Genomic DNA, 18,571 nt, shown 5'->3' with positions numbered 1-18,571 from the left:
GGCAGGTTGTAAGTCTGACACTTTTATTTTTCCACCAGTAGGTTTAGTAGTTCACCTATCTAAAATAACCTTTCTTTTTTAAAAATGTTTATTTATTTATTTTTATTTATTTTTGAGAGAGAGAGAGAGAGAGAGAGAGAGAGAGAGAGAGACAAAGAGAGAGCACAAGGGGGCAGGGAGGGACAGAGAGAGAGAGAGAGAGAGAGAGAATTCAAAGCAGGGTCCAGGCTCTGAGCTGCCAGAACACAGCCCAATGCAGGGCTTGGAAACCCACAAACATCAGATCATCACCTGAGCCAAAGTCAGACGCTTAACTGACCAAGCCACCCAGGCATCCCTAAAGTAACCTTTCATATGACTTAACTGAATTCTGAATATGACCCAGCACCTCCAAAAATCTTGTTCAAAGGATCTGATATTTGAGAAAGGCAGTCCAATGGACATGCTAAGTCATCATTCATCTGTGACACGCATGCCAAGTTCTAATCACACACAATTAGAACATCATCAACCTGAGTACCTGGCCCACAGCCTCCCTCCCACAGCCTCCTGGGGCCGGGTGCCTTCACGGACAAAGATTTAGCATCAATACGCAGGATGGGGCAATCAGAATTGAGTCTTTTGAAATGTGGTGATTAAAGGTATTTTCAACTATGAAACTCACTGTTCTTTTTTTTTTTTTTTTAATTTTTTTTTTCAACGGTTTTTTATTTTTTATTTTTTTGGGACAGAGAGAGACAGAGCATGAACGGGGGAGGGGCAGAGAGAGAGGGAGACACAGAATCGGAAACAGGCTCCAGGCTCCGAGCCATCAGCCCAGAGCCCGACGCGGGGCTCGAACTCACGGACCGCGAGATCGTGACCTGGCTGAAGTCGGACGCTTAACCGACTGCGCCACCCAGGCGCCCCTTTTTTTTTTTTTTTTTTTTTTTTTTTTTAAATTTTTGAAACTCACTGTTCTTAATAGAGGATAAAAAATCATATTTACTTCATATACACACAAAATTGTCTCTATAGATAACTGTAAGACTTCTTTTGTCAAAAAATGAAAATTATATAATCTTAGCTCCTCTTTCCACTACATATATCAAAGCCCTACACCTAAATTTGTCCTCTGGTTATATTTGCTGGTTCATTCCAGCTGCTTGGTAACATTTACTTTTTCTGTTTCATCCTCAGATGGCTTAATTTGTATGTAATTAATTTGCAAACCACCTGAAATCCTTTTGGAAACAAATGAGGTACAGCACTGAAACACATAAATCCCTAATTCTTTCCAGAGATCAAACCCAAAAAGTACTAAATAGCAAGACCAATATAAGGATATTTTATTCAATTGCCTTTCCAAAATGGGGAGTTGGATAATCATTTACAGGCGAAAAGTCAATGACATGAGTGAACATTAAGTTGGGTGGTCGATTATATTTGATGAAAAAAACTCTTGGCAAAATAAATAAGTAAGTAAGTAAGTAAGTAAGTAAATAAATAAATAAACAAAGTATAAATATATCTCCTTCAGTCAATAAAAGGAACTTTGCGGTCATCCACATAGTAATTTGGCCTTCAGTTAGTCCAGTGCAAAATGCTTTACTGGAATGATAATCAGTAGCAACTCTGGTGTGTCTTAGTTACATTCTCTTCCCCCAAGAGAGAATAATTTGCTAAGAGAGCAGGGGTCATGCTTAAATTCTGACAGTGTCAATGCCATGTCAGCAGACTCAATTCAGGGAGTGAAGAACACTGGAGCTGCATTGCCATGTTCAGCAGCTACTCTATTAACTCCCTGCAGTGGACCCATGGGGCTGACCAGGTCTTCATGGATAATCCAGAAGGAAATATTGAAGATGTCACACAAGGTATCTTATATACAAATAGCAAAATTATAATGCAAAATCAAAACTGACATCATAAAAATCAAAGAGAGGTGTAGTAAACAGGTGAGTGTGCTATAAATCGGTTAATGTTAATTGCAACTCCAAGGTACACATTCGCCACTGGTTAGGATCTGCTTTATTGCTGCATAAATTAGCCAGCCCTGCAGAGAAGCATAGAGAACAATCTGTTCTGCTGTGTACTCCCTTTAGCTACACCGTGTTTGTTTCGGCCTCGTGTCTGCTTTGGAAATGCACATCTACCGCATGCAGGAAATTGATTCCAGGGTGCTGTCCTTGGTCTTATTCCTCAGCTCTCTTTGCTAACAGGCAGCCATTGTCTAGGTCACGTCCTCAGCCCACAAAGAACTACAAGACTCCATCTGCCTTTCTTCAATGATCTGTCACAGCCAGCTAACAGATATCACAGCCCCCTAAGACAAGGGCTGCTGTTGTTTTGAAATTTACCTCCAACCATCTAATCAATACCTCGTTCGAACCAGGTTCCTGAGGCATATGATTTATGGTCATGATTTACAACTAGCTTTTAGCAAGCAGGGCTTAATGACCCTTCCTTTATTGTTCTGACCAGGTAAAATCTGTTCCCCTCTGTGTTCCACAGTATCTTACTTTCCAGCTGCTGTTTCTGCTACATCCCTGAAGGACTGGGACTCAGAAAGACACCGCTGAGGCTGTCCAGGGAGAGGCCTTGGTACCAAAGTGCAGATGCTGGATTACTAGGCAGTAGAATTACTAGAGATCTGGAACCTCAAATGGGTTTCTTTAAGCTGTCTGAGAAGACTAATTCTTCTCCAACCTCCTAAAGCAAGTCATCAATCACCAACTAGAGGGGAGCCTCAAGTGTTGGGGTGTAAGCAACCACACGGGCCTCCTACAAAGTACAATCCAATTAAAGCACAGCTTTCAGCTCAGAGTGTGGGCAGGCCTTGTTAATTAGGGATGACTGGAGAAAATGCCTTTGTAAATCAGAAAACACTCTGAATTTTAACATACTTTATACATAAGTACAATGTGATTATTTTAAACCACAGGCAAGGTTAAGGAAGTGGGTCTGAGATCTCCATTGATCTTTAATCAATAAATTAGCATTCATTTGTGATTACCATGTTCAGTGTTTTAAGGTAAGTGGATGCTTTGGAATTGCTTGAAGGAGTCCAAAAATACTGTAATTTGTCCTCTTAAATTCCTTAAACATTGCCCCAACTTCAGCATCAGGAAATTTCTGAACAATGGCACAAAGACAAACTTCAAACACTACCCTGACATAAATTTTCCAAATGTCCTAATTAGAAGATGTGATTTAATGAGGTTTTCATTATACTGTATATTACAGAAATAAAACCAGAAGAATGCATCTTCAAGACAAGAACTTCAGTTTTAACACTGACATGCCCTATTGATGCTGGACTTAAAGAGGTGCTTCACTTTGTCCTTCAAAATGTCAAATTAGGTTTCAGCCCAGCCATGTCAGTGAATCCCAAGGATACACTTAATGCAGTAAGAACAGAGCTCTGCAGTGCCGTGGACTGACTGGCACTCTTGAGTCATTAAAACCGATAAAGGCTTACAGCAAGCTGATGACAATAGTGTGGGAAATAGCTTTTATATTAGTACAATCTGAGTTCTTATTAATTTTTATAGAACTAATGAATTATAAGAAGAGAAGGAAAAATGAACCCCTACAGTCACCTACAGGAGACACAATACTGGTGTGGTTAGGAGCTTTGGGGCTGAAATCCTGCCTTTCCTAATTTGCTGGCTCTGGGATCCTGGACCAGCTGCTTCTTATTGCTAAGTTTTGGTTTCCTCTTCTGTAAAACAGGGATAAATAACAGTTTTTGAATAAGTGACATTTGAAAAATGCTTAGCCTGGCATCTGCCACATGGTAGTGACTTCAAAGATTGTATTACTTCCACAGCTATTGGGAATGAATGCTAGTTTCGGTATACGCCCTCTCTCCAGTGTCATCTAATCCCATTTTCTCCTCATGTGTAGGTTTTAGCAAAACACTACTTCACATGCTATGTTCGAAATCCCAGTGCTGATGCTGTCGTCGACAATGTGTCGGGCACTGTGCTAAGTGCTTTACATACACTCTCTTTTAATCCCCACAGTGACCCAGTGAGGGAGCGGCGATATTATTGTGTTATGATTTAACTTCATAATTCAGATCATTTCATCTTATAAATGAGGAAACTGATGGGATACAGAGAGAAAAGTTAAAGCCAAAATTGGAACCCGGGGAGTCTGGATCCTCCCCTATCCTGATTCCTATTTCATTTCTACTGCTGCTGCTGAGGTTTCTTACGCTCGGACCTAGCATCGGACTGGTGTTTACGCTCAGAGCAGTACTAGTCTGGATATCCCAGTTTCCATCCAGTGGTGCACACGATACTGTAACTCCTTTCTCCAGGGATAATAACTTACTCAGGGTACAGAACCTTGTTACTCATTATGAAAGTCTGTAGGAGACAGAGGATAAAAGCAAAAGATGGTCTCTAGCTTTTGGGTTCTGAAGTTTAGGTCTCATCCAGATATTCCACCATATTCCCATCTGCAAGGTCAAGACCCTGATACCTAAAGCATGATGAGTGCCATCTGACTTATTTCTAATGGTCTTGGAAATTTCTACTTGGGGAAGGGTTTGTACTTTCCCAGTACATGGGAAACAGTCATGATTCCTTGAATTGCGTCTTCTACATGTTCGGTTATATATGTATCCTCCCCACCCCCATTTCCCATGATCTTGGCTTATTTTTTCTGTTAGGAAATAGGTGCGCCTATATAAAAGCAAGAAAACACAGCAGGAAAAGTAGAAAACCACAGCTCTCACTGTGGGTGGACAGGGGTAGACAGGACCCCTGGAGGTCATCTGTCTCAATCCCCTCCTCATGCTGGGAACAGAGGGCTCAGAATTGTTTCCCATACGTTCCGGGCAGGTCATACTGCAATGCTCTTACCCTTGCCGTGAAGTCCACAGCAGCCGCTCGGTTTAACAGCAACGTGGCTACATTGATATTCCCATAGTGAGCAGCTATGTGGAGAGGAGTGAAGCCACTCTGTAAAGAAAACATAGCAGGCATTCAATGGACTCTTGCCGGCCCCTTGTCTGACACGTGAAAACCATAACCCTGCCCAAAGAAAAAGGAGGAAGCAAAATATGCTAAGGTCCACATTCCATTCTGTACTAGGTTTCTTTCAGTTAGTGCCAATTGTTCACAGGGTTTCAAATAAACGCCAAACTCATAGGCAGAGGAATAGCCAGGAAGGAACCAAGGGTGCAGACTGAATAATTTTAGTAGTCCAGTAGCAGAACTATACAGAAGCCAACGTTTCAAAAAGTCAAAACAGGAATGACAAGAAAAATCTATAGCTCATAGAAAGTTTGATTAGTACTGCTGTTTTATTATCAAAGATAGAATTGTCCATTGAAACTCTTTATCAAAATTCAATTTGTTTAATATATTTAATATAGAGCAAATGCCAATTTCAATGATAAAACCAATTTGGGGGGAGGTCACTACAATTGGTCTTGTATAATGGGTGATTCCATTTTATAAAGAATCCACAAGTTGGTCTCTTTATTAGTAAATGCCTATTCAATAACACATGTTTCTAGCTTATCCATTCCAAGGTCATTTTACTTCCTTAAAAAATGCTAAAACATGCAGCGATTCACTTAGTCCCCAAAGATTGAAACCTTATAGGAACTAGATGCATTTCTAAGTTGTTAGCAAGCTTCTTAGCCATGCTAGCTATCTGACTGAGTCTTGTGGGAAGGGGTGGGAGATAGATATTGCTACCATTCAGAGGTAACCTTCATTTTGCTGACACCACTGAGGGTAAGTGTCATGCAGAACTCTGAAGAATCAGTCCTGGATGAGTAGAATGACAGGGTTGTCTGCAGCTTCAGGTATAGCTGATAAGCATCTAAAGCGTCAAAACTCTTCATCTCACACAACTCTATTGCGATGCCCTTAAGTCTCAAGGATTCCTCATCCTTCCCTTCCAACACCAGGTTCAGCTGCAGAAAGCCCTGGTAATCAAACTACTATCTTCTCTGGCACATGCTACTTTGGGGGGCAGGGGTGGAAAGCAGGTATCTAGCCTACAGAAGGCGATGCAAAGAAGGAGGGAAAGAAATGAGGCAGCAGCACTAAGTGATGGGGAAATGATGATGCAGATACAGATTCTATGTATATGTTTATATATATATATATACCTCTGTTGTTCTATTCACCACCATCTAGGTTAACACATTTGGAAGCAAAGAGGAGGAAAAAATGAACGGTTAGTTCACTGTCGGTGACATGGACAGCAGCAAGCTCATGACAGCTAAGTAATGAGGATGAAAGCAATGATGGGAACACAAGAGGCACAGAAAGAAAGCTAGACCGAATGAAGGGCTACACAATGGCCCCTTCCAAATGCCACATTTCCTTCACAGAGACTTTCAGGGAGTACATGTCAAGGCCATGAGAATTTTCGGCTGGGACTCTGGCTGCCAGCATGCTCTCCACAACCGATCAATACTCAGTGCATTGCCTCTCATCTTAGATACCAACCAAAGGTTTATTTGTGCACATCATTGTTAGCATTTTCTAATCTTCCACCCTGGTGTTTGAGCTGACATGTTAAATACGTTAAAAATATATGGTAAAAGGAAGGAAACTGACAAGGGCATACTAATTAATGCCTGAGGTGGCCTCCCTGTTAGCATGCATCGGGCGGTGTCCACAGTTATTACCTCCTAGCTTTAGGTGCTTGGACACGTATTTTTATTACTCCCCATGAAGTTCAGTGTTTGGGGCAAGCTTGCCAAAAGGGAGACCAGGCATTCTTACAGTGTGGGTGCCTGACACAGGAGAGTGGCATGACCAGCTCACCTCCTTCGTGCCTCACCTTTGACTCCACGTCTGCGTTGTTGTCATTCTGCAGCAGCAGGGCCGCGGCTTTCGTGTCGTCTTTTCGGGCAGCGATGTGAAGAGCTGGAAGACGCACTTTTCCTTTAGTGTCATTTTCTAACAGCAGAGAAACTACTTGATCATGACCTTGTTGCAAAGCTACTGCCAATGGTGTGAAGCCATCCTGCAAATAAATGGATGGGTCAAGAAGGATGCCTGTGGATCTGTTCTTTCTGATTAATAAATAAGAATGCGACCATGTGACCAATTTTTGTTTAGGTTGTTAAAGCTAGCATATTCAAGTAGGCAGACATGTGAAAGACACATTTATATTTACATTTATATTTTATATTATATATATTTATCTTATTTATATTTATACTTATTTATATTTACCAAAACATACAATGATAAGAAATTTATAAAAAGTTTATGGGTTTTCTTCTGTTAAAAAGTGATATACATTAACTGGGTAAGTTTTGAAAATACATAAAAGTACCACATAAAGAGGAAAAGGTACCATAATTTCAATATCCAGAAAATAACCACAGTGAAAACAATAATATTTCAGGTTAAATCCAAGCAAAATTTTCAAAGGATCTTATTTAACTAAGATATACAAATTTCCACTGATATATAAAATTTTTTTTAATTTTTCATATTTGAGAGACACAGTGTGTGAGTGGGGGAGGGGCAGAGAGAGAGGGAGACAGAATCCAAAGCAGGCTCCAAGCTCTGAGCTGTCAACACAGAGCCCGATGTGGGGCTCGAACTCATGAGCTGTGAGATCATGACCTGAGCTGAAGCTGGACACTTAACAGACTGACTCACCCAGGTGCCCCCCACCGATATTTTAAAGCTGGGGGATATGCCTGTCTGGTTCATCACTGTACCTTGTTGCCTAGCATTTATCTGGTGGTCAATCTAAACATGTTAATTAATGAATCGTAGCAATTGCTGTTTTAGGAAAGGTCTTTATGAAAAATTCTTGACTTCTCTGATCAACCAAGGGAGACAGGGATCAGGCACAATCTGACTAGGATAAATTCAGATATACACTCCTGTATATTTTGAGTCTTCCTGTTGATGTCCCTGGGACCTGACAAAGAAAAGTCAGCTACAGATTTTACCGTGGTTAAGTAATTTGTGGATGGTCTAGTATTGCTGACTGCAGAATAAACAGCACAGAGTAGACAATCCTAAGACTGGCTTACAAATTTGAATTCTGCAATGCTTTTATTATTAGACACTCAAAAGAACATTAATAAATTATTTTTACTAGAGAACTGGCGAATTACTTATTTCACTTGGCTCATGATATTGTATATCAGTAGCCCTGGTGCTACACGTAGAGGACTACTCCAATGGAACGGTATTTGGAAGGGAGAAAAGAAAATCTAGTTACTTGTATACTAATGTCTTGTCTTCCTAAACCACCACCTTCATCATTCTTTTCCTTGATGAACAACCAGATAAGGGCTCCTACCACTTATTTGACTGAATGCACATCATTGTGTTTCTTTTTAAGGATGTGCAAAATATTGGCCCCAATACCAGGCTCTTCTCATATAAATCCTTTCCTGTAGTCTCTGTATTAGCTGTGGATGTGCAAATTATTTCTGCTTTAGCTCCTATACTCATGCTATGACCCTCACCCTGAAATGTCCTCCTCCTTGCTCTACATATACAAATTCTATCCATTCTTCATGCTTCGAGATCCAGCTGAAGTTCCATCTGCCCCTTCCAACTTTTCCAAGAAGACTCAAACGAGGGAAAGGATGATCATTAATGTGGCTAGAAGGACTGTCCCTGTAGCCTTAAGAAAGACAAGAAAGCTGAATACAACAAAGACATCCCCAAAAGAATATCACAGATTTACACTTAAGGACATAAAGTTTAGAATGTAATTTAATGTTATGAGAAAACCAATATACATAACTGTGTAAATATATGACATCATTTTTGTAAAGATAACATGTACCAAAAGGTCTTAGTGAATAAACAAATTGTTTACTCTAGGGAAAATTAACAGTGGCTCTTTTTTCTTTTTGCTTTTTCCTATACTTTCTCACTTACATAATCTATTACTTTTGCAAAGCAAAAGAAAAAAACATTTTTAAAGGATAGAATGGCAAAAGGAACATTATGTATTAAGAGGGAACATGGGGCACCTTGGTGGCTCAGTTGGTTAAACAGCTGACTCTTGATTTCATCTCAGGTCGTGATTTTGTGGTCATGGGACAGGCTTTGTGTGGGTGTGAAGCCTGCTTGAGATTCTCTCACTCCCTCTCCCTCTGCCCCTCCCCACCAAAAAAGAGTGAATGTGGTGGCACCTCCCTTTTAAAACCTGGACAAAATACATTAAAAAGATTAAAAAATTAAAAAAAGGGGGCATCTGGGTGGCTCAGTTGGTTAAGCATCTGACTTCAGCTCAGGTCATGATCTCATCACTAGTGAGTTCAAGCCCTGCATTGGGCTCTCTGCTGACAGCTCAGAGCCTGGAGCCTGCTTCGAATTCTGTCTCCCTCTTTCTCTGCCCCTCCCCTGCTCATGCTCTGTCTCTGTCTATCTCCCTCTCAAAACTAAACATTAAAAAAAATTTATTTAAACCTGGACAAAATCTAAAGGGTAAAAATGACAGCCCATTTATGGTTCTGAATCATAAGTAAATGGCTACATTTCTGCTAATATGAACTTCTAAACCCACAAGGCCTATACATAAAGAAAACGACTTTGCACCAGAAAATTAACTGCAACTAATACCATCAGCACCCCTAAGAATGTGCTTCCCGCAATAAGCCAATTAAAAACACAAAGATACCAGTTCTAAGGTGTCAATAGCTAAAATTAGCAGCTCCAGATTTTGGTTGCAAACCTAGTTTAAACAGTTTGGTTCACTCTGTGCAGTTATTCTTAAAAAAAAAAAAAATACAAGCCAAAAGAAAATATTACGGAAGCTCCAAGAGAAACTTCATTGCCTTGGGGAGTATCTGGCATGCAATAGGTGCTTAATAATTATTTGTGGGGTAAATGAACAAATACATTTAGCTCATGTTTCAGAATCTTAATTAGCAAAAGAAGGAAGATGTATATGGAAAAGAGGGGATATGCAGTACACAGTTAATACAGAAAAGGGTTTGTTTGTTTTTTTAAGATTTTTATTTTTTTAAATCATCTCCACACCCAGTGTAGGGCTTCAACTCACAACCCTAGGATCAATAGTCGTATGCTCCACAGACTGAGCCAGCCAGGCACCCCAGGAAAGGTTTTAAAAACCATAATCAGGGGTGCCTGGATGGCTCAGTCGGTTAAGCATTTGACTTTGGCTCAGGTCATGATCTCACGGTTTGTGGGTTCGAGCCCCACATCTGACAGCTCAGAGCCTGGAGCCTGCTTTAGATTCTGTGTCTCCCTCTCTCTCTGCCCCTCCCCTGCTCACACTCTGTCTCTCAAAAATAAATAAACATTAAAAAAAAACCATAATCATGCCAAAGACTTAGCAGTAAGTTGGACTTAATGCTTGCTGCTAAAGGAGAGATACTTAGTGATCTGTATATCACAGTCTAAAACTGCCTGTCCTTCACAGGCAAAAAAAAAGTGCTATGAAATCACTTTCATTAGGATATTTATATTATTTAGTATTTTTATTCAAAAATGGGAGTGGGTTTTTCTCTTATCCAACAAGTAGGCATTGCTCTACGCCTACCAAATGTAGTTTTTTTTTTTTTTTTTTTATAAACCAGTAGTTCTTACCTGCCTTTAAGAGTACTATTATAAAAACAATACATTCTCATGATAAAAATCCTCAACAGTATGGAAGGGTATAAAGTGAAAAGTAAATCTCCCTCCTACTGCTCAGAATAAACCACTGAGAACAATATACCATGGAAATTTTCTTCTATCAGTACATATTGTCTTGCCTCACTTCTGATAATTCCAAATAGCATGTTATTGTGTGAGTATAGCAACATTATGAAACAGGCTTCCTACTGGTGCATATTTAGTTTTTTTTCCAGTTTTTAAAAAATTGTTCTAATTCTGTTGGTGAACTTCTCATATACCATTTTGGCATCTCCTTCTAATACATCTGGAATGTAAATTCTTAGAAGTGGAATTATAAAAAGGTACGTAAATACTAATTTTTGACAGTTACTGCTAAATGTTTTGCAAAAGTGTTGCAACCAATGGTCAACTTTACCAATACTGTGGGAAAGTTCCAATTTCTTCTACTCTCCAAATTCTTTTCTTTATCTCCTGGGCAAAAGACTGGGTCTAATTTTTTAACTGATTAATAAATTAATATTTCTTTGACTATCAGTGAGGATGGTCATACATTTATGGTCATTTGTATTTCATACATTTATGGTCATTTGTATTTCTTTTTGTGCAAACTGCCTCTTCATTTATTTAGAGGTTTCCCCAGAAGGCATGATCTCAAAAGCTGGGTGAGGTTATATGCAATTCCTCTATTGCTACCTTTCTTGTGCCATTTGAAAAGCACATCAGAATGTAAGAGGAACCCTATTCTGACAGGGATAACTCTGCATCTGTTTTTATGATTTTGTTAAAAATAAAGAATACCCAAATGTTGATCTTTTAATATTAGCAATAGATTTTTTTTTTTAATTTGAGAGATATATAGAGAGAAAAAGCATGAAAGGAGGATAGGGGCAGAGGGAGAGAGACAGAATCTTAAGCAGTCTCCATACTCAGTGTGAAGCCCCATGCGGGGCTCAATCCCACCACCCTGGGATCATGACTTGAGCCGAAATCAACAGTTGGATGCTCAACTGACTGAGCCACCAGGTGCCCTAGCAATAGATTTCTAGTGATACGCTTCACCAGGAATCATAATCTTCCATCCAGTTTAGTTTAAAAAATAAATATTACTTAAGACAGTCCCGCTGACTTAAATAGCTTTTTATTTAAAAATAACTCTTCGGGGCGCCTGGGTGGCGCAGTCGGTTAAGCGTCCGACTTCAGCCAGGTCACGATCTCGCGGTCCGTGGGTTCGAGCCCCGCGTCAGGCTCTGGGCTGATGGCTCGGAGCCTGGAGCCTGTTTCCGATTCTGTGTCTCCCTCTCTCTCTGCCCCTCCCCCGTTCATGCTCTGTCTCTCTCTGTCCCAAAAATAAATAAACATTGAAAAAAAAATTAAAAAAAAAAAATAACTCTTCTATTCAAGACCGCAAAATTTTCTTCAATACTATGTTAATCTAACACTTAAAACATAATAGTTTTGGGGCGCCTGGGTGGCGCAGTCGGTTAAGCGTCCGACTTCAGCCAGGTCACGATCTCGTGGTCCGTGAGTTCGAGCCCCGCGTCAGGCTCTGGGCTGATGGCTCGGAGCCTGGAGCCTGTTTCCGATTCTGTGTCTCCCTCTCTCTCTGCCCCTCCCCCGTTCATGCTCTGTCTCTCTCTGTCCCAAAAATAAATAAACGTTGAAAAAAAAAATTAAAAAAAAAAAAAAAAACATAATAGTTTTGTTGAAAAGTGTGAATTAAATCCAGTTAATTTTAGAAATACATAAATTCAATTATTATAACTACACTAACATATTTGGAACTAACAGATTTCAAACTTGTCTTATTACAAACATATTTCAAAACAGTGGTTGCCTGTGAGGCAAAATTATAAGAAACAGAAAAGTGTTCTAAAACCAATATGTAAATAGTAAATAGCTCAATTATAAGATAGAGCCAGGCATTTAAGAGCAGAAAGGATATCTATGCAATGAAGATTCCTTAAAGACGAAGAATAGACTTTCTAGTGTATTTCATAAACATTTAAGAATCCCCACATTGGGGCACCTGGGTGGCTCAGTCGGTTAAGCGGCCAACTTCGGCTCAGGTCATGATCTCGCAGTCCATGGGTTCGAGCCCTGTGTTGGGCTCTGTGCTGACAGCTCAGAGCCTGGAGCCTGTTTCAGATTCTGTGTCTCCCTCTTTCTCTGACCCTCCCCTGTTCATGCTCTCTTCTGTCTCAAAAATAAATATTAAAAAAATTTTTTTTTAAAAAAATAAGGAATCCCCACATTAATATATGACTACAATTGAAATACTAGTGGGACAAATTCTCCATGTTACAACTCCAGGCCTACAAAATGCCCTGTAAACATGGGAACTTACCCACAGAAAGAACCAATATATCTTACCTCTGTGGCTAGGCTCTGGCTTGCACCATTGTCAAGAAGAAACTTGACAACTTCCAGGTGGTTTTCCTGGGCTGCCATATACAATGGCGTGAAACCATTCTGCAAAAGAAGAAATAAAATGTTTATTTATGGATTTATGGGGCCAATCTAGTTTTCTACCATACTGGTATTTTTTGTTTCAGAAAATGCTCATGTATAATAAGTTTAATAATACTTTAATGTGGATATTCATATTCATTAGAAAGCCTAAACATGATAGTTTAAGCAGAATTTATAAGTGTAATTCAAAGTACTTTATAACATAACACTTATAATTTGTAACTTGGGTATAGTTTATAATTAATGGTGTGTGTATAATTCATACCAATAGATCCACTTTAGATAAATAAGTACATTTGTTTAATCATCAACCTCTTAATGAGTGCCTACAATGAGCAAAGGATTTTCCTAGATGATGTAAGGATTTGAAGAAAAATACATTTGGTCAGTGTCCCAGTGAACTTTTTCCCCACACAATAATTAGCTATTTCATATAAAAGGTGTAATACTTTAAAATTAAATTAAGAGTCTAAAATAGTTCACAATTTGGAAGGAATTTATATTACTTTCAAATAGCTTCAAAGTTGCTACAAATGGGATGACTTGGAGCAAAGGAAAGGACACCAATATGCAAAAAGGTATACTTCAATTTCAAAACAGAATTCAATTAGTAGTCTACGTTTTGGTAAGTTTCCTTCCTTGCATTGTTTTGCAAAGCCATAGTATTTTCATGTTTAGAATACACACACACACACACACACACACACACACACACACACTCTATATGTGTATTTATGTTTGTCTGAAATGTGGCCACTGCCAAAGAATCTGGATTAAAGTAAATGAATGTGTACATTGCATCTTAAGCTTTTGACTAAAAATATGTTGCATATGTGTGCTTGTTTTCTAGAACAATTTATTTCATATTTATGAAATATTTGAATATCTCATCTATGTAATATTTCAAAATCTTATTGCCAAATACATACACCAAAACATATTTTTCAAATGATAACATTTTCTTTGAATACATTTTTCAGAATACAGTTCTGTTTAATTGTATGTTCTGGAAATTTTATTGTATTCATTATGCAATTACAAGGAATATAGGTAAATATATTCCAAATAAAATGTACCAAATATTACTCAAACTTTTATACTTCAAAAGGTTTAGGTTCATTGTTATAAATATCAGTGACTATATGACTACCTGACTAATCTGTAATTCAGCCTCTGGTGACACCACTCTTTTGGCTTTTAGCTAAAAATTTAAAAGTAACTTTAAAAGATCCTTGAGCAGGGCACCTGGGTGGCTCAGTCAGTTAAGTGTCCGACTTTGGCTCAGGTCATGTTCTCACGGTTTGTGAGTTCCAGCCCCACATCGTGCTCACTGCTGTTGGGCACAGAGCCCACTTCAGATCCTCTGACCCCCTTTCTCTGTCCATCCCCCCATCAAAAACAAAATAAAACATTAAAAATTAAAAAAAAAAAGATCCTCAAGCAGATAAAAGTGATGTCACATAACAAATCTACCATAGTGTATATACTTTATTCATCAGAGAGCTCATCTATTCTACTTACTCTATTTTACATATAATTATAATATGCTAGGTTATCTGGTTGCCAAGCTCAAAATTAGAGACATGAGATTAGAGGCTAGAGAATATGACAAAGCATTCAAGCTTCTTCCCTTTAAATTACATCACTGAAGTTCACTGCTATTCTGTTCTCTCATGAAAGGTTTGATCAACATTAAACGTGGAATAATTGCAACAAAATGTGTGTGTACATATGTGTGTGTGTGCGTGTGCATACAGGCAGGTATGTGTGTATGTGCCTGGTGTGTTTTGTCTTTGTCACTCTTCCCATAGATTTGAGGGAAACTGAGAGGTACTTTAGGATTACCCTTATATTGCCGATTATTTTTTTATTTTCTTATTTGACCAAGATGGAAGATTACTTAATTCTTGGTTGAGTTAAATATTCCTTAAAAAAAAACAGAAAAAAACAACAGAAAATATTAAGAAAGAAGAAAAAGGTAAAAACTAGGGGGATTTTTGTTATAGCTCAGTGAACTACTGAGTGTCTTTCCTCACCAGCTGAAATTTCCAGATGGAAGGTCCAGTTTTTAGGAGTAAAGTTCTTAAGAAAAATTTTGAAAATAGATGTTATTCTCTCAAACATAAATATCAACAATTTATGTCAGTGGATTCTCTCAACTTCAGGGCAGAGGTTTGCTGTCGTTCAAGGTTACCTAAGGAACACTGGTCTGCATACAAATATCCGGCTTCTGGCCTGATGTACGTAGACAGTTCTTGAGTTTATCTTCCAGAACCAAATGTTTCATGAGCCAGGAAGATAATCCAAAACCAGGTACTGAGGTTTAAGGGATGTTGGAGCTTACAGAACTGGAGCTTTCAAAGAGTGATTCTTAACAAGCACGACTTTTAAATCATTCCACATGCCCTTCTCACAAGAACAGAAATTGAACTGTGTAGAACTGTGATCACTCAAAAATCATATGTAGATAAGAGTCACAGTAAGATTGAGCCCTATAATTAATCATTTCCCACAATTGTTTCTCCTCTTTTTTTTTTTTTTTTTTTTTGTTAGTGTTTGCCATTGTATTGCCATTACCTGAAAGCTGGTCATTTTCTGAATGGTCACATTCTTTCACATTTTTTCAGTTTTATATATATTTTTTAAAATATAATTTACATATCATAAAACTCACCCATTTGAAGTGTAAAATTTAGTGGGGCAACCATCCCCACTATCTAATTCCAGAACATTTTCATCACCCCAAAAAGAAATTCTGTACTATTAGTATTCACTCCCCATTGACCCCTCCCCATGCCCTCTGGCAAACACTAATCTGCTTTCTGTCTCTATGGATTTGCCTGTTCTGAAGACTTCATATAAATGGAATCACACAATATATGGCATTGAATGGGGATGAATGGTCTCATTTTACTTCTGTGGTTCATATTGATAAAATGTTTTTGGTGTTTTTGTTTTTTCCTCCATAATGGACATTTCCATTTTATAGTGGAAATTTGAGTGTTTCTTTATTTTGTTCTGCTTTAGTTTTGGTCAGCAAGCATCTGTCTCTTCTAGCAATGTCACTCCTATTTTCTTTAGGGCACTACCTCTTCCCTGAAATGTAGGTAGTGCCTGTCTTGGTTGGACTTTAAGACAATTTAGCCTGAACTTCTTCAACCACAGAGTAGGCACATGTACAGGAAATCTTCTGTTTTCTCTTCCAGGTCTACTCTCTATTTTCTTAATTCTATTTTCTGCCAAATCCCCCCTCCCCCCTCCCAAATGATCTGTAAAAACTATTATTGAAGGGCAACTTTACTGTTTAGCTTCTGGTTACTCCCACCCTAACTCTCTGGTTACCAAAGCTTTCCAAAAAGCTCCTTTAGCTTTCTATTTGATGTGTTCCCCAAATAATTTCAATAAACTCCCATTTTTGTTCAAGTTAGTTTCTGTTGTTTTAATCCCAAAAATCCCAATACAAATTTTTAAAATCAAGAAAGGATCAACATGGCATGAGAATACATGTACACCATCTAGTTATGGTTCTAGGGAGTAATTATAAGCATCCTTTGGAAAGACTGAATGAAAATATGATCATTACACTCTCATACAAAGAGGCTTAAGGCACAAGGATTCCAATGTGCTGTCAATGGACAACCTACAGCTGAAATGATTTTTTGTAAAATAGCACCTACATTGGGAAAATGGTCAGATTTCAGAAAGAATATTATTTTTCTTTTAAGATAAAAAAGTACACCACTGTTTTTTTTTTAAATTAATTTCCTAACTTAGGAAATTTCCAAAACAAAGAGCTGGCCAAAAGGGAACATATGGGTGCCTAATTTGCATTTTTTTTTTCTGTAGCAACAATAGACTCAATTTTCAAAAGGCAGAACAGTTCAAGATTGAGAAAGTATGCTCGTTGATACCTGATTTGATGCATTATCTTCAGTACCTTCGGCTCAGAACATTTATTGTGATATTATCATAAGCATTCAAATATACAGACCTACAACTTTATAGACCATGCTGAGGCATGCTGCCTAATATCTACCCAAAGAAAATAAAATAGAAAGTAAGGGCTTAAATTTTATCCATGAACTTTTTTTATCCATCCTAGGTTTCTACAGCCAGCCGGTGTACCTTATGAAGTGCTGCTCTGAATTAAAATGTTTATAAGGGCATGGTGATAAATTTGCACTGATTTACAGGTGATACTGATTTTTGTGAATGTAGGTTAGATTACCGGTGTGCTATAAGGTCAAAGGTCAGAGAGGCTTTATCTGGACCACACCTATTTTCTGACTTCCTCAAGACCTGACCTCCTCACCGAAGGAAAACATTTAAAAACACAAAAAGACCAAGGAGGCACTGGTTTAATCGAAAGGTCTTGTCCTTTCTGAAAAGGAACACGGAAACCTAGTCAGAAGTTACCTGTTTCACCCTGGGGTGCAGATGGGTGGGGATGGGCAGATGGGGGTTGGGGTGGGAAGAGGTTTTCCAGTTTGTCCTTCCATGCATTTTGATGGTAGAACCATGTGAATATATCACCTATTCATAACTTAAATAAATACAATGTAAAAATTTTTAAAAACACCCCCACCAAATACCTGCAAAAGGTCTTGTCTTTGCTAATACCACTATGAAAACTTGTCCACTTAGAATACTTTGATAGTTATGATAAAATATTATTTGAAACAGACCTTGCTTCTTTATGAACACAGTGCCTTATTTTACAGAATAAAGATAGAGAAGGAGAAAAGAGTGAGGGATGTCATTTGATGTGGTAATTTGAGAGTTTACACTTGCAAACACTAGTAATCATTGTTGCTGTATTTAGTACAAAGTATTATGGACTTAATCATAGTAGAGTTCTTTATAATCACAATTTAATTATTCAACCCAATTTCTTTCTCAGGGTAGGCCTAAATCATTTCTGGAATGTTAAGTAAGATAAGAAAGAGTTAACTAACTTAGTAAGATGTAACATCAAGGCAATGACAAGAATTAAAGTGACATCTAAAAATTCTTAGTTTACAGACCCTCAGTTTATAAGATCAGAACTTGCTGTTGCCCAATTTCACTTTTATTTTCAAGATAAGGAGAACTTTTATACACAAGGAAGGTGAGGGGTACTCTCTTTATACTATTTATTGTTGGCTACTAAATATTACCTATTTGGTTAAAATTTCACTTAGGGATGTGGTCTTTCTTGAATATTAACATTCCTCCGATGTTTTCTGTGCTGACACCTAAATGGAATTTGATCTCAGTTGTCCTTTGTAAGAGTTCCTATTGAAGTACTCCCACCAGAAATTATCATGGAAAACCCATTTGCTGCATGACCATCTCATTACTTATTCTGTCCACGGAATGGCACAGCTCAGAAGGCACACGGGGACAGGTGTCCAAATGAAGGCGCCATGCTTGACTGTGAACTGTGGGGCAGGGCACGCCAAGCACAGCTGTAAGGAACAAGAAATTCCATGGGCTCTATTCTTCTCATTTGTCATCAGCAGGGAATGTGTATCAATTGAAAT

At 38.4% G+C, this 18,571-nt stretch overlaps 1 protein-coding gene across 5 annotated transcripts in view; it reads right to left on the bottom strand.

The window, feature by feature from the left end:
• The window catches only part of ANK3 (ankyrin 3), a 336,335-nt gene that overhangs the window by 206,867 nt on the left and 110,897 nt on the right, over positions 1-18,571 (bottom strand). For all 5 annotated transcript variants that reach the window (XM_032595132.1, XM_030334419.1, XM_030334420.1 and 2 more), the window contains exons 5-7: positions 12,951-13,049; positions 6,796-6,981; positions 4,854-4,952 (exon numbers count right to left, since the gene is read on the bottom strand). In XM_032595132.1, coding sequence (XP_032451023.1) covers positions 4,854-4,952; positions 6,796-6,981; positions 12,951-13,049 — 384 coding nt within the window. The remainder of the gene's footprint in view (positions 1-4,853; positions 4,953-6,795; positions 6,982-12,950; positions 13,050-18,571) is intronic.

Source organism: Lynx canadensis, chromosome D2 (assembly GCF_007474595.2).
Source record: "Lynx canadensis isolate LIC74 chromosome D2, mLynCan4.pri.v2, whole genome shotgun sequence".
In the NCBI taxonomy this organism is placed as follows: domain Eukaryota; kingdom Metazoa; phylum Chordata; class Mammalia; order Carnivora; family Felidae; genus Lynx; species Lynx canadensis.
This window is presented reverse-complemented; position numbering and strand designations above follow the sequence as displayed.